The sequence below is a fragment of the Sitodiplosis mosellana genome, unplaced genomic scaffold (assembly GCF_009176505.1).
Source record: "Sitodiplosis mosellana isolate CC-2019 unplaced genomic scaffold, AAFC_SMos_1.0 Smas_scaffold_6062, whole genome shotgun sequence".
Taxonomy (NCBI): Eukaryota; Metazoa; Arthropoda; class Insecta; order Diptera; family Cecidomyiidae; genus Sitodiplosis; species Sitodiplosis mosellana.
This window is the reverse complement of record NW_022601303.1, coordinates 783,303-809,929: the sequence shown is the minus strand read 5'-3', so window position 1 is coordinate 809,929 and position 26,627 is coordinate 783,303. Positions and strand designations below refer to the sequence as shown.

At 38.3% G+C, this 26,627-nt stretch overlaps 2 protein-coding genes across 2 annotated transcripts in view; both read left to right on the top strand.

Annotated features, from left to right (window-relative positions):
• Positions 1 to 580: 580 nt before the first annotated feature.
• On the top strand, positions 581 to 1,855 carry LOC129573366 (uncharacterized). The gene is made up of 4 exons (XM_055453783.1): positions 581 to 687; positions 758 to 975; positions 1,083 to 1,139; positions 1,292 to 1,855. Exons 1-4 carry the CDS (start codon positions 655 to 657, stop codon positions 1,353 to 1,355), a joined length of 372 nt encoding a protein of 123 aa, XP_055309758.1. The 5' UTR covers positions 581 to 654; the 3' UTR covers positions 1,356 to 1,855.
• Positions 1,856 to 4,641: 2,786 nt separating this feature from the next.
• Positions 4,642 to 26,627, top strand: part of LOC129573324 (roundabout homolog 2-like) — a 57,189-nt gene continuing 35,203 nt past the window's right edge. The window contains exon 1 of the mRNA XM_055453717.1: positions 4,642 to 6,065. Within this exon, the coding sequence (XP_055309692.1) occupies positions 6,002 to 6,065 (64 nt within the window). The 5' untranslated portion in view covers positions 4,642 to 6,001. The remainder of the gene's footprint in view (positions 6,066 to 26,627) is intronic.

Below are 26,627 nucleotides of genomic sequence, written 5' to 3'. Positions count from 1 at the left end.
CCGTTCAAACTGTGACATTGAATGCGAGCCGTTCGCGCAATAAATTCAGTACGTATTCAATATGGCAGACGATCGCAGGAGATTAGCATTTCTATCAAAATTTGAGCGGGTTTGTTGCAATTACTGCTTTCAGTGTCTATCCAGCAATCCACGACTGTATGCACTGCAGTGTTATCACATTTTCTGTCAAAAGTGCCTTCCAAAAGGTTTTGGTTTTTCGTATATTATTTTTTGTTTTCTTGTTCAATAATTGTTCGATGTGTTATCGCTTTTCAAAATGCCAAACAACATTAAAAAAAAAAGAGAGTCAAAATCATCATATTTTCATCGTTATGACGAGAATTCTGATGATTCGGCTCAAAACCGTGTTCTTAATTCTTGATCTTGTTGTTACCACTTTATGTTCTTGTTTACTTTCAGTATGTAAGCTGAACAATCGAAATCAGCGACTGTTTCAGTGTGGTATTTGCGACAAAGTTGCAAGATGTGCCAAATTTTCGGAAGATGTAAGATAATTTATGTTTATTTAGTCAGTTTTGCAATTTCATATATTTTTACTCTCGAAAAATCATATATTTTCAGTTGCCCAGAGAGTTTCTCAAACTTTTTGTGCCAATAAAATTCAATGGATTTTTCCGTACCATCGATTTTCGAATGAAATATCGGAAACGACGTGTCATTCTAATGGTAAGAAACAGAACGAGTTTTCTTCTTTGAGAAAATTGCACAAATTGAAACTAATTGACTAAATGCACAGAGAGGTCGACTGTTTAAAATTCGAAATGCTGTGAAGCGATTGTACCAGCAAGGCTATGTCGTTCAACGCCAAAAGAGCGACTATTTGAAGAGAAAACGTGAAGCTATCCGCCGTCATCTGTTGAACGAGTTCTCAAATGGTTACATTGACTGGCTAATTTCTTATCCATTGCGACGATTGCAAGGGATGCGCTTCAAAGATGGTTCCAGCAGAAAACCGTATGTTTTTCCATGCAATTTTCAAGTCAATTTTTAATGAATATTGTTCATTGTCTCTTTCGTTCAATCTCTCAATTGTTACGTATTGTTTTGCAATATATTTTCAGACGCTTCATTTCCGAGCACATTGACGAAAATTCATCGACACCACTCATTCGACAAGTGTAAGTACCTTTTTCGGAGAATGTTTTCTCCCATATCCATTCAAAATGCTCACGATGTGAGCCTCACAAGTGAGGCCCTCACATTCATTACACAGCATTGTGACACACGCACACCTTAGCTGATCATTTATTCTGATTTCCACTTTGATTAGCCTACTGAGAAACGCATCGTCATCACCTTCAAGTTGTAGTCGCAACCGAAGCAGCAGCCATTGATGACATCCAAAACACAAACACTTGTTCTCTATCATGAAAAGAAATTTGTTCATACGTTTAGAACTGTTGTACTTTTCGCTTATCTATCGGTTAATGTGGTTTGAATGTGGACCGACTGTCTGGATCATGATGACTTTGATTCAAGTATTTTGAATTCATTTAATCGAATTCGTTCGGCAAAAGTTTAATCGGTTTTTGGGATAAGATGGGAAATGAGGGAACAACGATTTAAATAAACGAAGAATAACGAATTGATGGAAAGAAAAACATACGGAACATTGAGAAAAAAAGAACATTTGAAAAAATAGGAAAAAACCATTACAAAATGAAAACCATCAAAAATACAATGAAGAAAAACATCCCAGAATATTTGGTAGAAAAACAATCCAATAATCATTGAGCAGAAAAAAGTAAAATGAAGAGAAAAAAACTCAATCGAAGGGAGAAAAATGTACTGATTGAAATTTACATTGATTGCCCATATTTATTTGACTCCTTATGAGGAGTTTAGGCTCGATGTTAATTGTCATGTACCAAAAATGAATAGAAAATAAACTCTCCAACTAAATGAACTAATTTCACTAGATATTTTGCTAATTTATAGGGAAATTTGGTAGATTTCACTTTCATCGATAGAATGAGAATTCTCGGCGTCGAATGAAAAGTGTCAGCACAAAATAAGAAGTGATGCTCGCTCAAAATTCTCTTCAAATGTCGATCTCCAAGCAGACAAAAAGTGAAAGTCTCACACTATGCCTAGGCATCACCAAAGTGTGCTAAAGTCGAAACTGTCTACAGAAAAAAGGTAAATTTCTTGTCATACAATTGATGATTTGAAGGTTGAGAGAGAACAGTGTTGTCAGAATACAGTCATAGTGAAGAAAAAAAGTCAAAAGCTCCATCAATTGTTATTCAATCTGATACGATCCGACAGTCATATTTCAAAAGAGCTTCGCATTGTCCATTCAAAGAAAAAAAAAACACGGCCACTAAACCGTGTCTACATGTCGACTGCATTTAAATTAATGCATTGCGTTCGAATGACGAAAAGATGGCCTTTGTTGGTGACGTGTGACGATTTGATATGGTCCTGGGGACTTGAAGAGTCGAACACTGCCCCTACCCTTTGGACTCTTTTTTTTCGACCATCTCCTCGTGGCAGCATTAAAAACCGTTCGTTTTGGGGGGCTCTGCGATGAAAAATGATTTGAAGCAAAGGTTTCGATTGGCAATTTGATGTATGGTGGCCGGCATTCGAATGCCGAAGCAATCACAAACACTGCTCTTTCCGAGGCAATCAAATAAAATCGTCGATGACGATGTATCAGGCCGATATATCGATTTAAAGTCTCATTTCACTTAATGCGCTATAAAGTAGGCGTTGTTTTTTTTTGTCTCTGTTCTCTTCGAGTGATCCCGAAGTTGCAAAAAAAAGAGGAACTAACGGTTTCGAATCTGTCGACAACAATAACATTTATTATACCGCTGTCGCATCCGGTCTATTTACATGGATTTTATTTAGTTATTTCATCGGATTGAATCGATATCTGTCTTTTTTCTACATATATAGCATTCGAAATGGAGCCAAAAATACAGATGATATACCAGCCGCAATCTATACGTATCTATATATGTCAAGATGACAACGGCGTCGAGATTTAGTCGAATCATATAGAACAGAGAGCAACAGCAAAAAACAACTGTACGATCCGAGGTTGTTCTTGTTTGTACCATGCCGACACACACACACACCTACACGAGAAGATTGATACGAAGCGGGTGATTTTGTGTACCGGGACGAGAAAAGGTAGGTATGAGACACGAAAAAACCAATCAGCGCAAACACATTCCAAACCGAATGGTTTGCACACACAAGGAGCCATAGTTTTAGACAGCAAGATAGAGGGTCAGAGAGAGAGAGAGAGCATGAGAATGACAAAAAAAAGGAAGAAGAAGCCCAGTGCCATTGATACACACCGCTTACAGACAATGAGCCACCCGTTCACCGCACAATTTCGATGTTGAACACAAGAAAATCGTCGTCGTCGTCTCTATCGTTTCAATCGCCACGCTATTTTCAAAATAACATAAATCCATTTTGTACGAACGGCTTGGATTCAGTAGCAAATGACTACTGTCAGCTGCCCTATTGTTATTCTTGTAAACGTACACACGTCCTAATGCAGACGATGTCAACTTTACTATCCGTACAAACCAACAGCACCAGCAGTAGGCACTAGCTGTAGCGATCAAAATTCCGCATTTTCCGACCATATATATCGAAATCGCATAATTTGCCGTTGCCGTCGCTGCTGCTGCTGCTTCTGTTGTTGCCTGCCAACATTTGCATGTGTCTCTTTCATGCGACCAAGAAACCGATCGTTTCTACACGAGAAAAAAAAACAGCTGTGTGCGTTATGCGTTATTCAAATGCACAACACATCGCATGGAATTTCCGCGAAGGATGCGTTCAACTGAACAGGAAAAAAAACATTGCATTGCTTCGACTTTAGTTGAACGGATTTTTTTCATTGGGTGAACCGTGTCTTTCTTTTGCATTTTCCTCTATTTTTGCTTAAATTTGTCATTTAACAAGAAGAGCTAATACCGGGTGGTCGACCAGAAAACTCCAAAAATGTGTTGATAACGGATCAGAAGCCAAATGGAGCGAATTTCAAGTAAAAAAGGGTTTTTTAGATTTTTATCTTTCAACCAAGCACGTTGACTTAACACAAAAGGACCATTTGCACCGATAAATGTCCGCTTCGAATCAGTCTAAAACAGTGAAACACTTGAGGTAATTTTTGATCATTTGATTGGAACAAAATTGGACACATTATTAAACGAAAAAACGGCTCGGTAATTTCCAATGCTGAAAAATTCAACTACAAGTCTCGAGTATCCGTATCCTTTGTGCCTCATGAGAAATCCTTAATTTTACTTCAAAATCAACGTCAGTTGTCCATTTCATGAACAACGAATGGGCCAATTGACGTTCAAGTTGAGTTAAATCGAGTAAAAAATGCGTTGCCCAAAAAAGTCCTCGTCTTGTCTTCAAACGTTGGATCCTCATGTTGTCTGGTTGCGTAACCTAAACATATATCCACACACTAGGCGGCACACACACATGCTCACAAGCGGAGGCAATGAACGTTACATCGGTGGTGTGTATAGAGCACATCAACATCAGCATGCCTATGAAAATGCGGATTGAGCATATAGAAGTGAGGCAAAAGCAAAACCAAACAATACACAAAACTATGGGCTATGTTATGGTAATGCCGCATCGTCACTGTTTAGTCGTGTGAATGCAGTTGTTCGTTAAACAACGCTAAAGTACAAATGTTCGTTTATTCGTTTCAATCAAGTTCGTTTTCGATGTGTTTTTAGTCGTCGTATTGTCGTTGACTCTCGCACAAGTAAAATCGCGTGGTCATTTCTTCCGTTTCTGTGTTTGATTTTTTCTTCGGTGTGTCCTTCTTCGATTTGAGTTTGTTTTGATGTTGTGTATCGTCCTGTCTGTCGCTACGCCTAAAATCCGAACACATTTCTGAACTCCGAAACCGACAATTAAACCGAACAAGACAGGAATAAAACGTATTAGTGCAAATTTATCAATGTTTCATAATCGAAATGAATGTATTCATGTGTAAAGGATCTGTTTAATTTGATAAACGAAAACAATTTGAAAATAAAGCGGACAAACAAAAAAATGGTTCAAACAAAACAAAAACGCAACACCATTAAAATGCAGTCGGTTATTAAAAATGCATCGAGCTGTTCGGTATGACGGCACTCAGTATGAATGACAGCAAATATTGTCTTTTATTTGTATCGCATACAAAATTGGTTCACTTCATAGTTTCGTGTGTGTGAGAGAGAGAGAGAGCAGGGAAATAAGTACGGAAAACTGAACCAAAACAAAAAAAAACATTTTGTTGTGAGATTAGAAAATGTGCTGGCATTGGAAAAACTAAAAACTTGTAATACTCAGATGAGAAGCCAATAGAGAAACAACAGAAGAATAGAGAGAAAAAAAAACAGCATCATCATCACCAACAACAACAAAAAAGATTACTTAATCCGCGGCAATGATCGTGTATTTGGCACATCGAATCCATATTGAATCTATCGTAAACAGAAAAGTGGCAATCAATTTTCCTTTTTTTTATATGTTGACTGGGTGTTAGTGTCTCTCTCTTTCTCTCGCTGTGTGTGTATGTATTTGTGTCTGTTGAGTGTTCACTTTGTTTTATTTTATTTTATCGTGCAAAAAACCGGCGTGATTCCATTCAGGAGTTTCATTTTCCTCTTCCGTTTTTTTTTCTACCCTGCATTGATTCGTTCGTCCATCGACAGCAGGTCCGGTCGGTCGTTTATGTCTATTTGAATATTGAATTTTCCATAATATTGTACAACGATTGAGTAAACAAGATCGAAGCGATAAATTAATCGGATTTGCCATTATCTGCCAAAAGCGGAAGAAGAGAAAAAAGAGAGAGAGATTCAGTTTCAATCAAATGAATCAATACATGCAATTTATGAATAAGTGAACGAAACAGCAAAAAAAAAAGTTCATTTAAAAAACACACGCGTTTTTGTTGTTGTTGTTGTCTCGCGACACACACACACACCGACACATCAACATGAATACAATTAATTTGGTAAACGTGATAATTATAATTGGCTTTTTGGCGAACACCACATTCGGTAAGTTGCATTGTGTTTCTTCTACATTTTTTTTTTCTTTCATTCGTTTGGTTTTAAATTACGTTACGTCTGGAGTTAGAAACAAAACGATCACTTGGCAGCTAACTCGTCTATGGATTTTTGATTTACAAATATGAACGGCATGAATGTTTAACACCGGGACGACTGATTGCGTCACGCAATTTGTGTTTCTTGTTGTAATTTTGCGTGATTCACGCATTACAGCGAGCGAATTACCGATGGTGAAGGATATAAATTGAGGTGCTAAGAGGATATTTTTTTGGGGGGAAGTGGAAAAATTTCTCACTTTTGTAGGAAATTCTTGCGAAAATAGGAGGGAATTATCGTGAAAAAGATGAAAAAGTCGTAAAAAAGAAAAAATCAAAAGGAAAAAACACGACAACATCTCAAAAAAGGAGAAAAAAAACCAAAACAGAAGAAAAAACTCGCAAAAAATGACGCTCAAAAAATGTCTCCGTCCAAATATTATTCGAAAGAGGAAAAAAAGCATCGGAAATGCCATTCAGTCGTCAAATGTTGATGGAATTTCTGAAAAATGCATATATCCTAAGTACACTTGAAATATCCATCTGCATGTTTAACTCATTTTTTTTGCTGTCTGTATGTTTCTTAATTTGTTAACAAAAAATTTGTTCGGCCCTCACGACTGTAGTTCGGGCGGACGACGACAACGACGCACTTAAACAAAAATAAACAATGGGAACACTGGGTTTTGGGTTGTTTTAATTGAAAATCGCTTGTTATGTGATTTTTGTGGAAATCAACATCGTTCATGTTGGGCACTTTGTGTGCTACCTCCAACTATGCATAAAATATGCAAGCGATTGATACCGATCCCCGCCGAAATGTGCCCGCAAAGTGTTTTCTCTATACGGTGTGAATTATACGTATGTATGTTAATCGGAATCAAAGTGTTGTTGGGAATGGAAATGGTGTGTGTGTGTGTGTATGGCCCAAATATTCGCTTATTGTGACAAATTCCGTCAATTTCTATTGAATATTTGATGTGAATACATTTGCACATACAGCAGCAGCAGCAGCAGCAGCAGAAATAGTACGAATCCAACCGGAATATAGCAAAACAAAAAGCATTTCAATTTCTCTCTATAAAAGTTATCCACATCAATTAGTCATAAGTTAGCATACAAACTTCTGTGAAACATACACATCCGTTGTGCTGAAGTGCTTCTCTTGTTTATTCACTCATTCAGAGATCGACTCTCTCTCTCTCTCTCTCTCTCTCTCTCTCTCGTTGGCACAGCACTCGTTCATACATCGAATTCTCGTAAAATCTTCGTCTAATCTCCTTTTGGAAATTTGGGACAAAGAGAATATTAAGTTGTTGTTGGTTGTGTGTGAATGGTGAATGGCTTGATGCTATAACAATCGATATAGAAAATCTCGAATCCACAAAATGACACCAATACGCCAATAAATAACTGAATTCCGTAAGCTTAGATAAATACCAGGCAAAAATGGATTTTAACCCCGCCGCCGCATCAAATGGGTGCAAATTAAATTTCGGTAGCATATACCCTAACCGGAATTGCTCGAGATAAAAAGAGATAATTGAATGGAATAATGTGTTTGTGTTGTGCTGGGATTTATTCGCATTGAAAATAGTTTTCGTTGTTTGAACTTGCCATTTTCACACGCTCAGCACACATGCGTTTTTTTTTATTCTGTTGATTCTTCTTTGAAAACGAAGAATGAAGAGTTCAACTGTGAGGAGTTAGTCGGATTTTATTGCTTTGGCTATAAAATTTCGATTTTTGGTAATTCACACGCTTGCACATCATTAGGCAGCAAATTAAATCGCTACAATCATACACACACGCTCTTCCTTCGGCTTCGCTTCTCTCTCTCCCATCCGCTCTCGCGATGACACACTGAACTGACACAAAACAATGTTGTGATTCATTTGATGTTCGGCAAACGCGCGCGAGTGGTGTAAAATGCAGCAACCATGACTCAAGTGACATATGCTGAACATTAAATACACCGAAAATAAACAAGCGCCAAAGTGTCTAATAAATATCGGTTTGAGACTACGGTGAATGATACCATTTGAGAAAGCAAAACAGCGGCCATATCGACAACGACAACGATAGGGACGCGAGAGAAGAATGGAATTGGTCGATTTCTCTCTTGGCGACGCGATTCAATTAAATCGATGCGCACACGTGCCCTATTCACACAGCACACGCTCTCCGTGCGCGCACGTAACCCTCGCACATCGCAAATGCATCGTCAAATGCAATCACGGCCGTTCAACGCTCAACGGGGGAAACGGGCTTTTCGATCATAACTCTGCCATTACGTCATCGTGTGAGAAATAAATATGATTTGTGTTTGTTTTTTGCCGCATACACTCGTTTTACTCTCTCTCTCTCTCCCTCTCTCTCTCTCTGTATGGGTCGGTTTTTTTCAGTTTTGTTTCGGCAAATGGATATAAGAAATCATTCAAAATGATCCTTTTTGATGCAGACGACACAATATTTTTGCCATGTGAAAATAGTTTTATCAGCGAAGCGCATTAATTCAAAGAGCTCAGGAAGAGAGATGGAAAAAGAGAAAGAGACCGCGGTGCATGACAGTAGTAGGTGATTGTCGTACATCCATGCACAAACAAACGACGAATGGCAAAGAAAAAGCCGCGCAAACCAAACCAAACGAACAAAAAAAAAAAACACACCAGAAATCACCCATCATAAAGTAAGAAAAAAGACGAAAAAAAAGAAATGACTGCAATGCAACAAATTGCATACTTAGTGGCTTGTCTACGGCTTGTGTCTATGCCACTGCACCGTATGTTTTTCCACGGTGCTCTCTCTCTGCAACCATTTGCAGAAACTTCAAACGCTCTTTTCTCTCTTGTCTCCTTTTGTGCCAGCAGCTAATGTAAAATTTGTTCGTTAAGCTAATGCACAAAAATGTTCGTAGTGTTGTTTTTGTTGCCGCAGAAAATTTGCCATTTTTCACAAAGATTGACGGTAGTTTCGAAACGAAATCGGTCGCGCAGCTCCTTTCTTCGAACGCGGTACAATTCGACTTTTGACTTTTCATAACAAATTGTTACTAACAATTGCCGTCAATTTGTGACTTTTCGCAAACGATTGTTGGTTCGTCGTTCAGACAGCAAATGCAAATGGTTTGACCGCGAATTCGAGTTACAGGATTGAAAATGGCCCAGGCCAGAACTAGAGAGTCAGAGATAGAGCCAAACCGAAAACGAAACAAAGAGCATTATCCTAATATGTATATAATTTTATGTATATTTGGTGTGTGTATTGTGTGACTGGTTACCACATGCAATAACGTTTTGCGTTGCTGGCATTGCATGTTAAAAAAAAATTTCAAAATACACACCATATTCACATTTAATACACTGAGTAACACAAAAGCAGCGGGTCCGAGGCAAAAAGGAAGGGAGAGAGAGAAAGAGAAAAACAGAGGCGAACGAATGAACGAGAGTAACTGGTAGAGCCGCACCACCGGCTTATTCTTAACTGCTACTGCCTTTTGTATATTTTTATTTAATCTTTTTTTTCGGTTCTGTTCTGTTGTGTTCTCTCTGTTGTTGCTCTGTCGTTTATTCCATTTTATGAAAACGTTAACAAAAATTAACCGAAACGTAATAATGAATGTAATGGCTTTGGTAATCATATTTTCGTTTACTGTGTGCATGTGTTGCAAAATGTTTCAAACGGAGAGTAGAGAAGAAGAAAAAAAAACGTTCATATTTGCTAAATACTATTTAGAGAGGAGAGAGAATTGAATGTTGTTTTTTGAGAGAATTGAATGAACAAAAAAAAGGAGAATAAAGCAGGGATTAAATTTACTTTAATTTGATTTTCAAGTTTCTGTTTTCGAAGAGAGAGAGAGAGAGAGAGAGAGAGACGCCGATTGAGCAGAAGTGAGGCTGCCAAACAGATTTTCCGTTCAGTTCATTTTCGGTTGGTTTTTCTCGAAAGGAAATGTGTAAACAAGACACAGATTCTTCATCGGTGCGCTGTACCGCGCCGCTCGTCAAGACAACATAATAATGCACTATATACACTATTTGTTGCACTAATCTAAATTCTAAATTCAGTTTTCATGTTATCCGTAATCATGAGACATGATGGTTAACAGCAAAACCAAATTTATACCGAAAATCAAACACATACATTCTGTGAGTAACTCTTGCTCTGTGTTGCCATTGCACAAGATCATTCAAGTTTAAATATCAACAACATCAACTTCGTTTAAATATCGATCCATTGCAATTACAATAGGGAATATTGCGCTGATATATGCAATCCTTTTGTTTTTGGATGTGCACGCGCTCATATGTGTCTCTGTCACTATCTCTTTCTCTCTCGCTTGGTCTTTTCAGTGTTAAACAGCCGTTCACATATAGTCGCTATTTATCGAAAATGCGAGAGAGTAAGAGTGAAAGAGTAAGCAAGAGAGAACAAGAGAGAAGGAGAGTGTGCGAGAGAGAAAGACATCCGAGAGTGATGATTTACGTGTATATTTTAGCCCCCTTGCTTAATGCAGCCGCTTTATTTAATACTATTTAAACCCATTAGTTAAATTAAACGCAATCCATGACGTTAGCCCTTTTTTCCACTCTTTCTCTCTCTCTCTCTCTGGGACTCTTTTTTGATGACACAATGTGAACGTCATACGGGTTTCAGAACCAGGTGGAACCAACAACGCTTTTATTACTCCTTTTGTTTTGTTTTGAAGAGCTACATAGAGATAGAAAAAAAAACAGGCGATAATTGTAACCTTTTTGAAAGAAACACACCATTTTTCAAGAGAAAAACAATGAAAACACCATTTAATTGGATGAATGTCGTTGTTTGTGTCTTATTTATGGGTTTGAAGTGACTATTTTATAGTTTCCATCTCGAGTTGGCGGAGTGTTTTAGTGCCACTCGGTCTGGTTTTCTCTGGTGCGTAAGTGTTTTATGGCCTTTTCGCATTGACTCACACTCCGAACGAAAGAGAAAACGAGAACGGAAGAGTGGGAGAGAGAGAGAGAGAGAGAGAGCTAGTCAATAATTAAATGGCTGAATAGAGCTAGTCATTTCGAATAAAAGAGCACAATGTCTTAAGGCTGGTCTTTTGGGGCTCGAAATAGAGAAAAAAAACCCACCACTTCGTATGTTAACCTTGAAATGATATGTGATTCATTTTGGAAATGAATAATCCGTGTTAGATTCGCTTTTTTATAGACCGTAACTTTGTTCTGTTGCTCGTACCATGCAGAAATTATGATGACTTATTAATTGAATGGCAAAATGCGGTGGTGAGCATTTTCGCCCAAAAGTGAAATGAATCAGAAAGTTGCGTTTAATTATTTTGCGGTGTAACGGGGCTCATTTCCAAATTAGATATAAAAACGGACGGACATGATAGAAGCGTGTGCAGGTCTGGGCATTGGCAATGGCGACGACGACGGTGCGTATGGTTCATGTGAAATATGTTGGTAAACAAAGCTTATTAGTGGCGTGGCTAGTGACATTAACAGTTAGATTTATTTTCCATGTTCTGTGTGCACACCGCGCTCTCTCTCTCTCTCTCTCTCTCTCTCTCTCTCCGTTTTCAATTGATCTCCAGCTGTTTTATATACACATCAACACAGAAACGCACGCACAAAATGGGATAAAGTGAGTGGAAACCGTGACCGTTTTCGATGTTGTTGACTGTCATTTCGCTTCAAGCTAAACACACACTAATTTGTTAAGACTGTTTAATCTCGTCCTGCGTCTCTATTTCACTCTCTCTCTCTCTCTGCCTAGTTCTCGCTCTCTCTCTCTCTCTCTCTCTCTCTCTCTCTCTCTCTCTGCCAAGTTCTCGCTCTCTCCCTTGCTCCCAATCTAAACCGATACAGTCACACTTTCTCAGCCCGGAAAGACAAATTGAAAAACCGAACCAACGGACATATCAAGATATATATCACAAACATTGACATTTTTTTCTTCTATTCGTCTTCTTGTTCATCGTTGGCCGTGGTCCCTAAACGAAGTTTATCTCTCAGCCACAACAAAATGGTTTGGATACAAGCGTTTAAGAGACATCTAATTATTTAGCAACAATTTCCAACATTTTATTGTCGCTTAAGTGGTTTGTGCGAAGGGAAAAAAAGGAAATAAAAGACAAGCAGAGAACGAGAGAAGGAAAAAGACAGAGAGTAAATGTTTCACCCAGTGCAAAGAACTAGAAGGACGAGAGAAAAAAAATTAATTTGTCGTTAACATGGCTATACTACTTGTGATAGAAAGTCCATTGGATTGTTCGCTATTATCCCCGTTGTATCTTCGGAGGAATTTTTTTTCGGGAAAAACTTTTTGCCGCCAATGAAATGACCGATTCGAAAAGAAAAAAATGGGCGCTCGACGTACATATCGCGCGCACAAGTTGCCCAGACACCACACGCGCTGCACATACACACACACACTCCCATGAAAAGCCACATGAAATTGCATCAACAAGCAAATAATTTACTGGAATTATTTTCAGTCGAGCCAACTTTTTTGCCGCTTGTTTTGCGTTATCGTCGTCGTTGTCGTTCATCAAGCTAAAAATCGAGATCGTCAGCATTTAACTTTGACAAAAGCCATCCACCGCCTCGAAAAAAAGAAGATGAACCAAATGAAAGCAGAAAAAAACACAGTTTCCCGCTTCAACTTTTCGTTCAACGGATTCGTTTGCTTTTTTCTTCTTCTTCATCATCATCGTCGTTGTCGTTGTCTGTCGACCAAAAATGAAAATAGAAATAATTGTGTGTGTGCTCACTGCTCATCTTATCAAAGTGTATATATAGTTTCGGCCACACAATTCAAAGCCATCTCAAATAGAGTCAGTGTAGAAGAAAAAGACGAAAAACCACGAAGAACGATCGTTTTTGTCTGCATTCGATACACACGACATAATCTTATCTCAGTTGCGGAGAGAGTGAGTGCAAGAGCAAACAACGAGCAACAATTTTATATATATTGTCGAATTTTAATTATGAAAACGGAAATTCCGACTGCACTCCGAACCCAGCATCGTCGAAATTCTCGTCGTTGTCGTTGTCGTCGTCGTCGTCGTCGACAACAACGTTTTAATTTACTTTCAATTGCATATCACCACGATGACACACTACTACAACACAGCACTCAAACGCCCGAAGCGGACATCAACAAACAAATAGAGCGCGCGGTTTGGATGAACGGTTGTTGTTGGTTCTTTTTTTTCCACTTCTTCTTCTTCTATCAAATGCAATGTTGTTCGTTGATTAAATTGAAAAGTTGTTTATTACTTATCTCGAGATCGTTCTCTCGTTTGGTTTGATATCAAGCTGTCGTCGTCGTCGCCGCCTTCAAATCCAAATGCACTTTATACTATTTTTGGTCTGGCTGCTGTTGTTTGGTCGTGCTGTGTCATTACAAACATCTTTCGTTTGTTGTTATTCGTTTTTTTATATCATTTTCGAAACTGATACAGTTTCCACCAGGCAATTTTTATTCTCGGTACTTTTTTTTTCTTTCAATATGAAAACGCTTTAATTGGTAACAATGACAAAAAATGCGTCACTGCATTCTCACCCGATTTCTCCAGCTTTCCCTCCCTGTGACTCTTCCTCTTTATTTTTTCTCTCTCAGCCTCCATCTCACTCCTCCTCTCTCTGTCCGTATATTAAAGAGACAAATATTGTGAAGAATGTAACTTCTTCTCGTCGTTTTTTTTCACGTTTTATTAAAATACAACGTACATTTTTGGCTGACAATTTATTTTTTCGGCCACGATGGCATTTTGTCCTGTCATTTTCAATTAAATATATGGAGTTTATTTCCATATCAAAATAGCCCAGATTTTTTGGCTTGTTTCAAATTAATTGTCTGATGAATGCATGATTCCCAGAAATACAACGAAAATGCAGTTCAAAGCGAGAGAGAGAGAGAGAGAGCGAGAGAGAGAGAGAGAGAGAGGGAGAGACATATATTGTAAATATATGTAATTTTGTATGGAAAATTATTTTTAGCTCGACCCAGATTAATTTCGGATTTGGTTTTTCAAATCCAATCAAGCTAAGCGTTTGCAAATGCCAAAATGGGAGGTTTATTCACTCAATCAGTGGAAAAATGCAATTCGAAATTGACATACACAATTTTAGATGTAGCCTATAGTGGTCAGTCTTGCAAATTGGAACAATGTTCCAATGGAACATTCACAAATTTGAATCAATTAGAAATTAGAGGCGGTTTTTCTGTAAAGAGAGAGGAGGGAAAGAAACAGAAAGATAGAAACTAAATCTTCTTCATGCAAAACGATTTCCGAATTGAAATTCGCATTTTAAGATCGATGTCGCTAGAAGTGGACGATGGAAGAGCTAAAATTAGGTAATTTTCTAATTCTTCCATTATTTCTAATTGGCACACTGTATTCAAAAAATTTGTTCAAAAATTGCTCAATTGATATTGGGCGAAACCGACGAACAATTAGTTGGATATCTTCGAACATTGAGTGACTTAATTTGAGTCATTAAGAAAAGCAAAAAAAAAGAAATGTCGATTGTCGATTTAATAATGAATCTTCGATTTGAATAAATTGAATTGAAAATTTCGATTCGAAGTTTAAACTTCAATTCAAATTTGAATGTAATGAGGTTGATAAAAGGTAAAGAAATTAAGCACCTACCCATTAAAAATTTATTTTTCACAATACAAATTGAATGTTTGTCATTCAAGCAATTTCTCACATTATCTGAAGAAAGGTCAACAATAAACTGATGGCTCTTTTTTTAAACAGAATGGATCATTCTGCAGCATCATTTCATTTCATTTCATTCAGAAAATAAATAGTATCTGCATTTCCATGTTAAAAAGCCAAAAAAGTGTGACCCATAACTTGCGCCGATTATGTAAATGATTGTGCATTTAATGTAACGTTGTGCATCTAATCATTCAATCGGTGTTCTATTTGCGCAAAAATCACCTAAATGAGTTGGAATGGCCGTTTTTTCTGTGCGCTTGGTTATATTTCTGGCATTAATATAGAATATTTATTCGTTTGTTATTTTTGATAATGTTTGTTCATTATGTTCGGGATGTTATGAGTGAGCAAGAGAGAGAGAGAGAGAGAGAGAGAGAGAGAGAGGGAGCGGCACTAAATTAAAATTCATCCGCAGTAATAGCGATTTGAATTCATTGGCCATATCTGCAAATGCACCAGAAAAGCCAGTCACACTCAGCGCAACTTGCCTCTCACTCGTGTATTTGCGCTCTTTTATTCTATCTCTCTCTGGCCCACTCTTGCTCTTTCACCTGCTTCGCGTTTTGATGACGCACAATTAAAATGTAAATCTCGTAATAAAAGCGCTCAAATTACGTGATTTGCGCTTTTGCTCTTGCTCCCGCACTCTCTGTCTCACCCTCTCTCTCTCTCTCTCTCTCTGTTCCACTCAAAACTATCAATTCGGGGTGGGAAAAGAAGCGGCGGGCGGACGTATTTTTCCAGCACACGAATTGTAAATCACAGTTATGCCTTTGGAAGTATTTTATCGGCATTTCGGGCTATTTTTCAAATGCACACACACAAACACACACACACACACACTCTTACTCACACAGCCAACACATTATTCGGGGATGTCGTGCTTGCGCCATTTCAACAACACAATCCAGCCATCCAGCCGCAGCAAATGTGAATAAAAAAAAATTACAACAACAACAGCGAACCGGATTGTAGAGGTGGAAAATTAAACATGATTACATGTGCTTAAATTGGCACGTACACAATTTGCGCAAATTGAACGGGAAATTAAATAAATTTAGTACTCAATATTGGGGGAAATGTATATTTGGTTTTTAATGATCGCTTTCGTTCGGAGGTGAATGGCGAATTTTCGGGTGAAAATGCGCCAAATTTGCATGTGCCCAAGCACTTTTGACTTGGCGAGTGGGTTGGGACAATGGCAGCACAGCCATTTTCTATGAATAGAGAGTAAAACAAAAAGAAAAGAAGTGAAAAACGAATCGTAGGCTTTGTAGTTAGGACAACTATGAATGTTGTTGTTGCGGTGGAGTCGAGAAAATCGGCATCAAGACTTAAATCGAAATTTATATTGTGATTTTCATTCGGCAACCGCGCGAAACAGTAGATGGAAAATCGCGTGAAGTACCGCCACTGCTGCTGCTAAAAACAAAACTTCTTATGACTGTTTTTCCCGTTGAATCGAAAAGCGAATTTCAATTTTAATTCGGTAAGAAACGTTGCTAAGTGCATGCTTTTTCTCAATTGCTCGACTTTATGCTCGTTTCCTCATTAGCGTGTACCGCCATCGTTGCGCCACCACCAAAATGCCTACACATACTCGATTAACAAACCGAACCAAGTTTTCGAACGCCAAGCCGCCAACACAGTACAGCGCCTTGTAGCACATAAGATTTGTGTTGCTTAATTTTAAAGCTGCAATGTTAAATTCAAATGGATGTGTCGCACACAAATAAATAAATGAAGCTGAACCATCATGGGATAGAAATAAAGTGCTGTGTGTTACTACTGTTGTTCATCTGCACTCCTCCGGACGATCGAACCAACGTCATTCAAGGGTGTTGGGGTGCCGTTTTCTTCTCTTTGTTTCACTCTATCTTTCTCTTTCCATCTCTCATCGTCGTAGCTTTTTTTCGCCTGCACGTTTGCTCCTAGACCAATTTCTTTTATGGTTGTTTCTGTCAACTAGTCACTGCAAAATTGCGCCTTTCGAACCATTAAAAAAAGATAAATGGCTTAAATATTTGACAGCAAACGACGATAGACATAACAGTTGCCTCAAATGAAATTCAATGTCGAGCAATTTTCCAACGAAAATCCACGTACATCAGCTTCAATGCAATGCAATTTATTCGCTAATCAGAATGATTTGAATAAAGAAAAGAACGAAGGAAAAATCGTTCGCTTTTTCTTCTTTCGTAACAATGAAATAACCATGAAAACTACTGTATATGAACGGGACAATAGACGCACAAATTAAATAAGAGAGAAATTAAATCGATGCCTAAATCAAAGTACTGACGAAATAAAGAAAAGATTGCAGATAAAGATGTCGAATATTTTGGACTGAAGATGACGTGGCTGGACTCGAAGCGACATCGTTTCGAACTGACTGTCAAAAGCATTCATTGGCCAAGAGCAAAAGTTCAGTTTTCGCCGATGAAGATTGTCTTTCCTACCTCCAGGTGTTGAAAAAAATGGTTAAAAATTGAATTTTCGATGGTGTACAATGCAATTTGGGAGAAAAAAGAGAATTTCTTAGGCAGAAAATTGTCTTTTTCAACGACAATTCCTCTTTGACAAGGGAAAATATGGACATTTCAAGCTACTATAAATGTCCTTCTGAAGCTGAAAAGCATCATTTGTAAGCAGAATCTTTTCTTTCTAAAAAAAAAATCCCATAGATTTTGTTCTCTATCCTTTGCTTCAAGTTTACTTTAAGCAAACTATTTTCATTTCCAACCAGAAAATGGCATTTCTTGATACAAAAGTACATATGTTGATCAAAACTTGCATTCCTTGATCAAAAAGTTCATTTTCAAGCAAAATAATTTGTTTTTGAACCCAAAAACGTCGTGAAGTTAATCATGTTAATTTCATTTCTTAGCTTGAAAACCGTACTCAAACCACGAGTATCTTTCTCTCAAAACATGAATTGCTTCTAAGCGTGTCACACTTCTCGACCGAGACCTCGTCAGCCTCAGCGTCTGTGACACATTGGTAACTGTCCGAGTTCAGAGCTGCGGAACTGTTCTAAACGTCCAACATTTTGACGGGCGACAGAAATAGCACCTGAGCATCCGCACGACCCAAAATTGTCATGTTGCAAAGTTTATTATGGACCAATTTATTTGTCAGTGGTTTGGCGTCGGTCGATTAAAATGTGAATGAATTTGATTTGAAAACTTCAGCGTTTAAGCGTGCTCATGGAAAAGAAAATTTGCTCTAATGGAATAAATATTAATAACATAGAATGATAATTAAAGTTGAGGTGGTTGTGAGGATTGAAGCAATTTTCGTGTGGGTTATGGTGATGGTGATGGTGATGGCAAGAGTATAAATAAATTTTATTTCAATTAATATAGTATGGTACAACATAAGCGGTCAAATTTAGTTCATTCAATGTGGTCACTAAGGCAGAACACCCGAGAGTGAGTCACCCCGTTGCCGTTGCAATGACTCACTACAGTACAGTACAGTACAGTACAACACGCTCTTGAAGTGGAAAGACGTGTCTGGTAGTTATTCGGCCAAGTACTTTGCTGCCGTCACCGCTGCTGCTGCTGCTGCTGCTGCTGCTGCTGCTGCTGCTGCTGCTGCTGTGTGATAAATTTAAATCATAAACACTTCTTGTATTGCACCTTATGAAAGTGACATGACAAGCGATTTTGGGCCACTTCATATCTTGGCTTTATTTTGACTGTCGACTGGCGTTGTGTATGTATGTGCATGTGCGAGTGTCTTCTACCTGAACGAATTTTAACGCTAGCCCAACCCAATCCAATTCACTGCAGAATCGTCTTTCGCCGTCGTTGTTGTGTTTTTTTTCTCTCTTCTGCTTTGCTCTGTTTCCATCTGTAGCTCCTTGTTACATTGCTTCCAATATGCGTGGGTATATGTGCTGATGATTGATGATAAAGTGTTCTGCATGCAAAATAAACCGAATTATGAAATGGAAAATATGAATAGTACTGTACTTTAGATGATGATGAGGACGACAACAGCCAGAACATGCCGTTCTTTTGCTTCGCCTCCATATCTCTCTCTCTCCCTTTCTCTCGTTCTCTATTCCAAAACAAACTATTTCGCTATGGAGTTTAAATAATAGCCATGCTATTACACACACACACACACACACAATCTCGCTGTCTTTCGCTCGTTCATTCTTTCTCGCTGCTCCATATCCATTCCATGTGAGAGATATTACACGTCTGCCTGCCGACGGGGTCGAATTTATGCAAGTTTTATTTATTCATTTTCCATTTTTTTTCTCTTCTTCTTCTCCTCTCCGTTCAGTTCGCTTCATGCTTGCTCTGCTTTCACTTGCTCTGCTTCCTGTTAAGCAACCATTCATTGGGATTTGCCAGCCAGTGTGAGGCAAAGATTCTACAATTTCCATGCCGAGCGCAGAAAAAAAAAACGAAAGCGAAAAATAACAAAAAAAATTATATAAACGAGAAGTAGCAAGAGCGTGAATCGTTTAATTTCACTAATAAATGAAACGAATGCGAACGCAAAAAGGAATGAGAAAGATTTATGCCTTAGCCACTGCAGTACGAGAACCATTGTCGTTTGTAATTCAATTTAAATTTCACATTCCACTGTTTATTCCACACACACACACACACTCTCATTTGCTCGCTCGTTCGCTCGCTCTATTTGTGGAGCCTCAAAATACGCGCGCACATAAAAAAATAAAATTACATGAACGATCTCCATGTTTCATTTCTTAAATAATTCGCTTTGGCTTCTAAACGAATTCACTTAGCGATTGTTGGCTCGCAAAACCATTTTTCCAGTTTCTAATTACGAAATGAAATGCGAAAGAGCAGTTTCTCAAAAATTATACGTAGAGAAAGAAGGAGAGAGAGAGTAAAATAAAGAGAAACGGGAAGAAAAAGAGAGAAAGAGAGCGTAAAATACACTCAGAAAAAAATAAAAAAAACATACGCTCGCGGTCGTTTCGATACACAAGTTCAAGTCGATTACCTCTATTAGTTGCTATTGGTGCACTTCAGAATCAATGTTTGATGTGTGCACATTGGCGAATCTGGACTGTCTGATGAAATCCGGCTGTAAACTGTAATAAGAGAAAGAATAACAGCGCACAATGAATTTCATCTTCAACAGTCGGAACATTTTCCATCGTTTTCCGAAAAGTAATCGTAGCAGAAATGCCTTAAATGAAGTACTATCGCAATTTTTCGATGAAATCTTCGACGCACTTTGAACTTACGCTTCGAAATTTCGTTTTTTTTTTCTTGAAGAATTTCCACTTATAAAAAAACGTATAAACGTACCATATACGGAAGCTCTTCACTCAAATGCCAATTCTCCAGAGGAAACACTGTTCAAATATTTGGATTCGGTGATGTGAATGGATAACATTTTGCTATTGAAGATAAAAATGCTCGTTCGACTAACGGCAGATAAGACAATTTCGATAGAGGAACATGAAGGCGCTTTCTGCAAAGCAAAATGAAGTGAATCTCGCAGTTTGAGAGTATATTTTTGGTCCCATTTTGCTCACACTCTCTGTATGTGTTTAAAGTCCTAGCTCTATTTCTCTCTCTCTCTCTCTGTGTATGTGTACAATGTTTGCAATAAGTTTCTCCATCTCTCTCTTTTAATTTCTCTAATAAGTGTCTATGTCTCTCGCTTTTTCCCTTGGAAGAAACAAGCTGGTGTGGGAGCAGGGACGACCGAATGGAACAGTTTCCGCAATCAAAATAATGTTTCGTTTCTCTTGCACATTTGAAATTGGATTGCGCGCAGGCACATTTGGTGTGCGTGTGTGTGTACAACTATTTCAAAAATTAATCGAGTCATTTCTAATTAGTTCGGTGTTGCTTTTTATCTATTTCATAGCCAGTTTAAAAGTCGTTGGCCATAAATTAAATTAAACTTACAAAAAGGCGGTAAGCAAGCAAGCAAAACGACCGACCGTTCGTCCATTCGTTCGTCCATTCTGTTTGTCGCCCCCCCCTCCCCGTTGAATGTGCAGCGAAAAATTGTGCGCCATTAAAACCCGTGTATCATTTAGTATTCATGTAACACAACAAAACATGAAACGAAATGGCATTGGCGTGACACAACCCGCGCGCGCCGATGCCCAACCAATGCTGGCCTACGATTGAGCCAACCTAAAAGTGAGCAACACACACACACACTGTATGCACACAACCACTCAAGCACATTTTTATTACGATTAAATGATAGCAGTGTTTTTCGGATGGCAGAAGAGCTAGAGATGGGAAAAGAGAGAAAGCGATGGAGATTGAGTGAAAGAGGAAGCGAGCGAATGAGAACGAGAGCAAGAGTGTGAGCGTGAGCGAGAGAGTGAAAGAGAATGGGCCAGAAAAGGTAGGTGAAAAGGAAGCGAGTTGGCCGGTGTGCCATTCCGCCTTGTCCTCCATTACTATCCCAATGAGATTGTCGACGTGCAAAAGATATATACAGCACACGCAAATAACATTCACATTCACACCGGGCACACCGGATTAGAGAGTGAAAAAATCAAATGAATAATAAAAATATCACTTCTGGACCAAAAGTCCTAGTTATTCATTCATGAAATGCATTTAAACATCGGACGCGAATGCTTGTCGTCGTCGTTGTCGTCCAACATCAGATGGAAAAGTGGGTTCGTAAACAACCAGCGACAAAAAAAACACTACGACTCACAAGTAAATAAATTTCGACATACTCTTTCTCTACCTGGGCCAGCAGAGCTATGAAGAAATAAAAAAAGGCACAAGCACAGTGCGGTGACAATACATATGACATAGAACATTTTGCAAACGTAGAATTTGGTGTGCGTGAAATTCGGTGGAGCAACCAAAAACACCGACACACAGTTGGAACCGAAATGGTTTGTAAGCAACAAACGAAAGACTTATCATGTTTATGGGTTTGCTGCTGGATTATTGCATGCCTTGGTTTTAGTAGTTATGTCCTTTTTTTCGCTCGCTGTTTTTCGCTTCTCTTTTTTTTTGCCTAAATGTGCCACACCAACCGACCAACCGGTATAATCAACGTGCACATCTTTGTTGTTACACACAAAAACCAACAAAATCGCGCGCATAGAGACAACTACACCCGTGCTAGCCTTTTTTCGGTTGCACTTTTTTTTTACCAACGGTCGTTCACGGATGGTTCTGGCTGGTGGAGAACACCAGAATCCAGATAATATGTTTACATAAAACCCCTTTGTCTGCGAATTTTCCACGACGATTCATACGAAAAGCTTCACTATCTCTGGCTCTCGCTCGGAATCACTCGAGCCCTGTTTCTATCCTTCTTCCTCTCTATTTCTCTCTCTCTTTTTGGCCACTCTGTCTCTCTTCTCTCTTTCTCTTTCATTTTGCTCATTTTTTCCAACGCTTTTTTTTAATCGCTTACAGCATTTCAGAATCGATTTCATCTTTTTTTTTTCCTGTTTTTCCCTCCCCACAAAATAATGTCAATATCGAATTCTGTTTGGTCGGCTAATGAAACAATTCGAACAACACAGAGAGAGAGAGAGGAAAAAAACAAATGCCATCGACTTTGTTTAAACATTCCCAATGATTTGGTTCAAAAACAGCATTCTTTATTAGCTGGAAACCGGCTTTTTGTGACATTAAACGTGTGTTTTTTCCACCATTTTGCCCACAAAACCCCATCCCGAATTCGCTTATTGAAAAATTTATTTCGAATAAAATGTGCTGTATTTCGGCACTACCAGAGAGAAAAAAACCAACAGCAACAGCAACAACAACACGCCGCCGAAACTAAATTTAATAAATGGCAATATAATTTGTCAAAATTACAAACGCACATCCATGTAATTAGAAACGCATTATCTGTAAATATGGTTAAGTTGCGGAACAAAAACACGGCCAAAGCCCTGAATCGTGATTGAATTGATATGTCGTGTATGTGTGTTTTATGAATTGTGAGATAGTTTATGGAAATGTCACTAGTATTTATGAAATGAAAATTCCGTGAGACGGGCGAAGAGTGGTTACACGGGTGGTGTGTTACGGTTCAGAGTTTAAAGTATCATTTTCAGCATATCGCTTCGATTTCATAACGCATTCAATTTTAAATCTTCGTCAATTTTGTTGTTTAGCCGGGCAAAAGCCGTCGAAAAGCCCGAATCAAAGCCATTTTTCAAAAGCCATTCCCAAAAATAAAGCGACATGAGAGAGAGAGAGAGAGAGAGAGAGAGAGAGAACGATGACCGAACGACGATGACGACGACAACAACAAGAGATAAATGGATGCGCAATATTTTTGATGGCGTACACAGGATGCCGAAAGGGTTATGGCTGTTTACATACACTATATATATATGTATGAAACAATGGCAGAATTATGAGAATGTCAGACACATGTCCCATTTATTAAATGACAGATTTTGTTCCACCGATTCATAAGTCGCTTACCATGTCGTACAAAACTAGTGATAAAATCACATTAAAACGTAAACAAAAATGATAATATAGTATGCGAATGTGGCAGGCAGGCAAAGAGTGTGAGAGACGGAAAGAGAGAGAGAGAGAGTGCAAGCGAGAAAATCCCGAATAGATTGTTCTAGTGATTATATGGGCACAGGTTCAGTGAAAATGCGACCACACTGATGAAAATTCCAATCTATTTCTATCACTTGTACGCCCGCTCGTCCGTTGGCTCAGTCGCTCACTCGCTCACTCGTCCATTCGCTCTTTGACTCATTTGCTCGTACGCTCGGCAACCAGAAACAATGCAATATGACTGGCGCTTGTCGAGAGATTGTTCCATGTATGAATCAAATAAATCACACCGTTAATCACGTGACCAATGAAGAATGGGATGACACCCCGTTCATCGCTCTCTCTCTCTCTCTCTCTCTCTCTCTCTCTCTCTCTCTCTCTCTCTTGCTCACAATTTCAGTCTCCATTCGCTCGCTCGCTCGCCACCCGACCTCAGATCCATCATAAAAAGCAATACATAAAGAAAGACAAATGTGTTTGCTTTAAATACGTGCATCCAATATGACAAATTGTTGTTTAGATTGCTTCCGATATGCGACAAACAAATGACAACTATGGACTTGAATTTTTCGTATCATTCATAATAATCTGTGCTGTGCAGGGCTGTGTATGTGTATATCGCATACATAGTTTGGAAACAAAAACCAAACACCAAGACCAAGCAATGAAGAAAACAAAGTCAAAAAGCGATACCTACTTTTTCATTCGATCGACAACAAGAATTTATTCTTCCAAATCGAGATCAAGATGCAAAATGTTGAGAAAAATTGCTGAACGTGTTGTTGGCGCGGCGCATCTCTTTACACAATTTTTGAAACGGGTAAACCATTATGTGATCACATGATATGCGAGTGTTTTTCTTCGGTTGTGTTATTTTTGACATTGTTGGTCGCTTCTGCGGAGGGATGGGTGGCTGGGTTGAAGTATAACCATACTGGGAAAAATCTGCTCAACGCTTTCCATTCAGTCATCTCACGCTCGTTCGCTATGTACATTCGCATGCAAATCCAAATGGCAACATTGCCATTGGGTGTATGCTGTTGTTTTTTCATTTTTATCAATATTTCTGCAGCTGGAGCGCATAAGGCGCGCACGCACACACACACTACAAACATACAACAATTTGCTCAACATCATAAATGTAAATAACCAAATAAGCTTATACAAGATTAGCATCAAGCCAATGCAAATACCAACTCAAACACACAAAACTCCATGCCACCGACGAAGATGAAAAAAAAGCACACACACACACACACACAGCGTCTTTTTGAGTGATTCCGGGCAAATAGCAACTACGTAACTAGCTACAAAAGGGTGATAAACAGTCGTGACTCGAAAACTACGGCGGCAACGATTGCAAACATTTCTCAAATATATACAAACACTCACACTTTTTCACCACGCTTCCATTCACATGCGACCATGGCGTTTTTCTCACTCACGACACATTCGACTATTCGGGCGAAATTAAAACCGAGAGATAATTGGCGAAAATAACAAAGAGATTTTATCAAATTAAAGTAACAATAAAAAACAGACGTGCAAACAGACACCACATCCCACGTCTTTCGCTCACTTTTTTCGGTACGAAAATGGAATTAGCTTATCCGAGGACGAGACTGCAGATATTTTTGACATTTCACGCAATTTTGATATCAATTTGACAGGAAAATTGGGGTTTGACTCAGTGAATTTTGGGTTTTTTCATTGAAATTGAAGTAAAATATGAAAAAAAATTATGTTTTTACACCAACTTTAAACTTGTTGGGGAATGAACGTTTTTTCGATAGAAAAATTTATGGTTGAAAATCGATATTTCTCAACAAAAAATGAATTTATTCTTAAGAAATTACGAGATTTTGAAGACAATTTGAAAATTTCACCCCAGAAAATAGGATTTCGAAGAAAAAATGGTAAATTTTTGAGTAGAAATAGGCAATTTCTTGTAAAAATAGACAATTTTTAACTACAAATTGACCATTTTTGAGTGAAAGTAGATACCTTTTGATTACAAAAAGACAAATTTCTGCGTAAAAATCGAAAATTTCCGCAAAGAAATAAAGATTTGTGTTGAAAAATGCACAAATCCAACAAAAAATGTCCATTCGAAAATCGCTTATTGGAATCGAAATGCCAAAGTTGTGCAATAGGAAAATGTTATATCAATGAGTGATCAAAAATCGAATGGTCTTTCAAGTGGAAAGCTTTAGCAAAGAGAATCCAAAGTTTTTCTAGCAGAAAATGCAAAATCTTTAAAAAACTGAATAATTCTGTTGGAAAAAAAAACGGAAGAGAAATGGAAACTTTTGTATGCTCCAAAAACTTGGAAATGTGTTGGAAATGTATTCAGTTTCCTCATATCATGTGAAATTTAGTTTATGTCTAACGTTTCAATATGATGGGAATAGAAAATGTGTGTATGATTTATTCTGTGTGCAGTGTGTGCGGGGTACACAATGTGCGCGCGTTGTAATCATGGGAGATTTTGCGAAAAGACGAATCTTGGTCGTAATTTTTGTGTCTCATCTCTTTCGTGCTTAGCGTTTGTGCTCGTCGCTATGTTTTGGCGTTGAATGCGATGCTTTGCATTGTAATATTCTAAAAAAAAATGGGGACGGCTTTTTTCTCTATCTCTCTCTCTCTCGTCGTTTATTTGCATTTTTCACTGCTTTGACAATATTCCAGTCACACGCATCGCTTGGCATTTGAATAAAGTGTGAGCTTAACGAGGAATGAGAGTGAGATCGAAACAGTGCGGCAATGGTGTTGCTCTCTGTTTTTATGCTTCGATAACTAGCAAAATGTACAATTCAGCACTTTTCAGCAAACGAATAAAGAAAACGAAGCACTTGAATCATTAGAGGCTACGTTCACTCATCATTCACTTCACCGGCTTTGAGTCACATTAAATAAATAAAACCGCACTCACTCACACACACAGTGAATACAATTTTTTTGTTGCGTGTGGTGCGCTGCTGCTGTTTCTTCTTTTTTTGTTCTTTCGACAAACCAATTCCTCTGCATCACACTGATATTATTCGATTATTCAGCTAGAATAAGGAGAGCGGCAGCTATTCGAATGGTTGAGCTTATTGGATCAGTTTCACGTCTCTCTCTCTCTTTTTTTGCCATTGTTTTTGTTTCCAATTTGAAAGAAGAAGAAGAAGAAGAAGAAGAAGAAAAAAAACACATAAAAAGGTTAGGCCAAAATCGATACGAGACATATAATAATATCGCATTTCATGTGATATTTTTTTAAGAAAAAAATATT

Excerpts from the sequence above, each read along its gene's own strand:
- LOC129573366 (XM_055453783.1), top strand. The coding sequence starts at position 655 with ATGAAATATCGGAAACGACGTGTCATTCTAATG. Across the intron at positions 688-757 it reads AACGACGTGTCATTCTAATG|AGAGGTCGACTGTTTAAAAT; the intron begins GTAAGAAACAGA and ends CTAAATGCACAG. Across the intron at positions 1,140-1,291 it reads ACACCACTCATTCGACAAGT|CCTACTGAGAAACGCATCGT; the intron begins GTAAGTACCTTT and ends CACTTTGATTAG.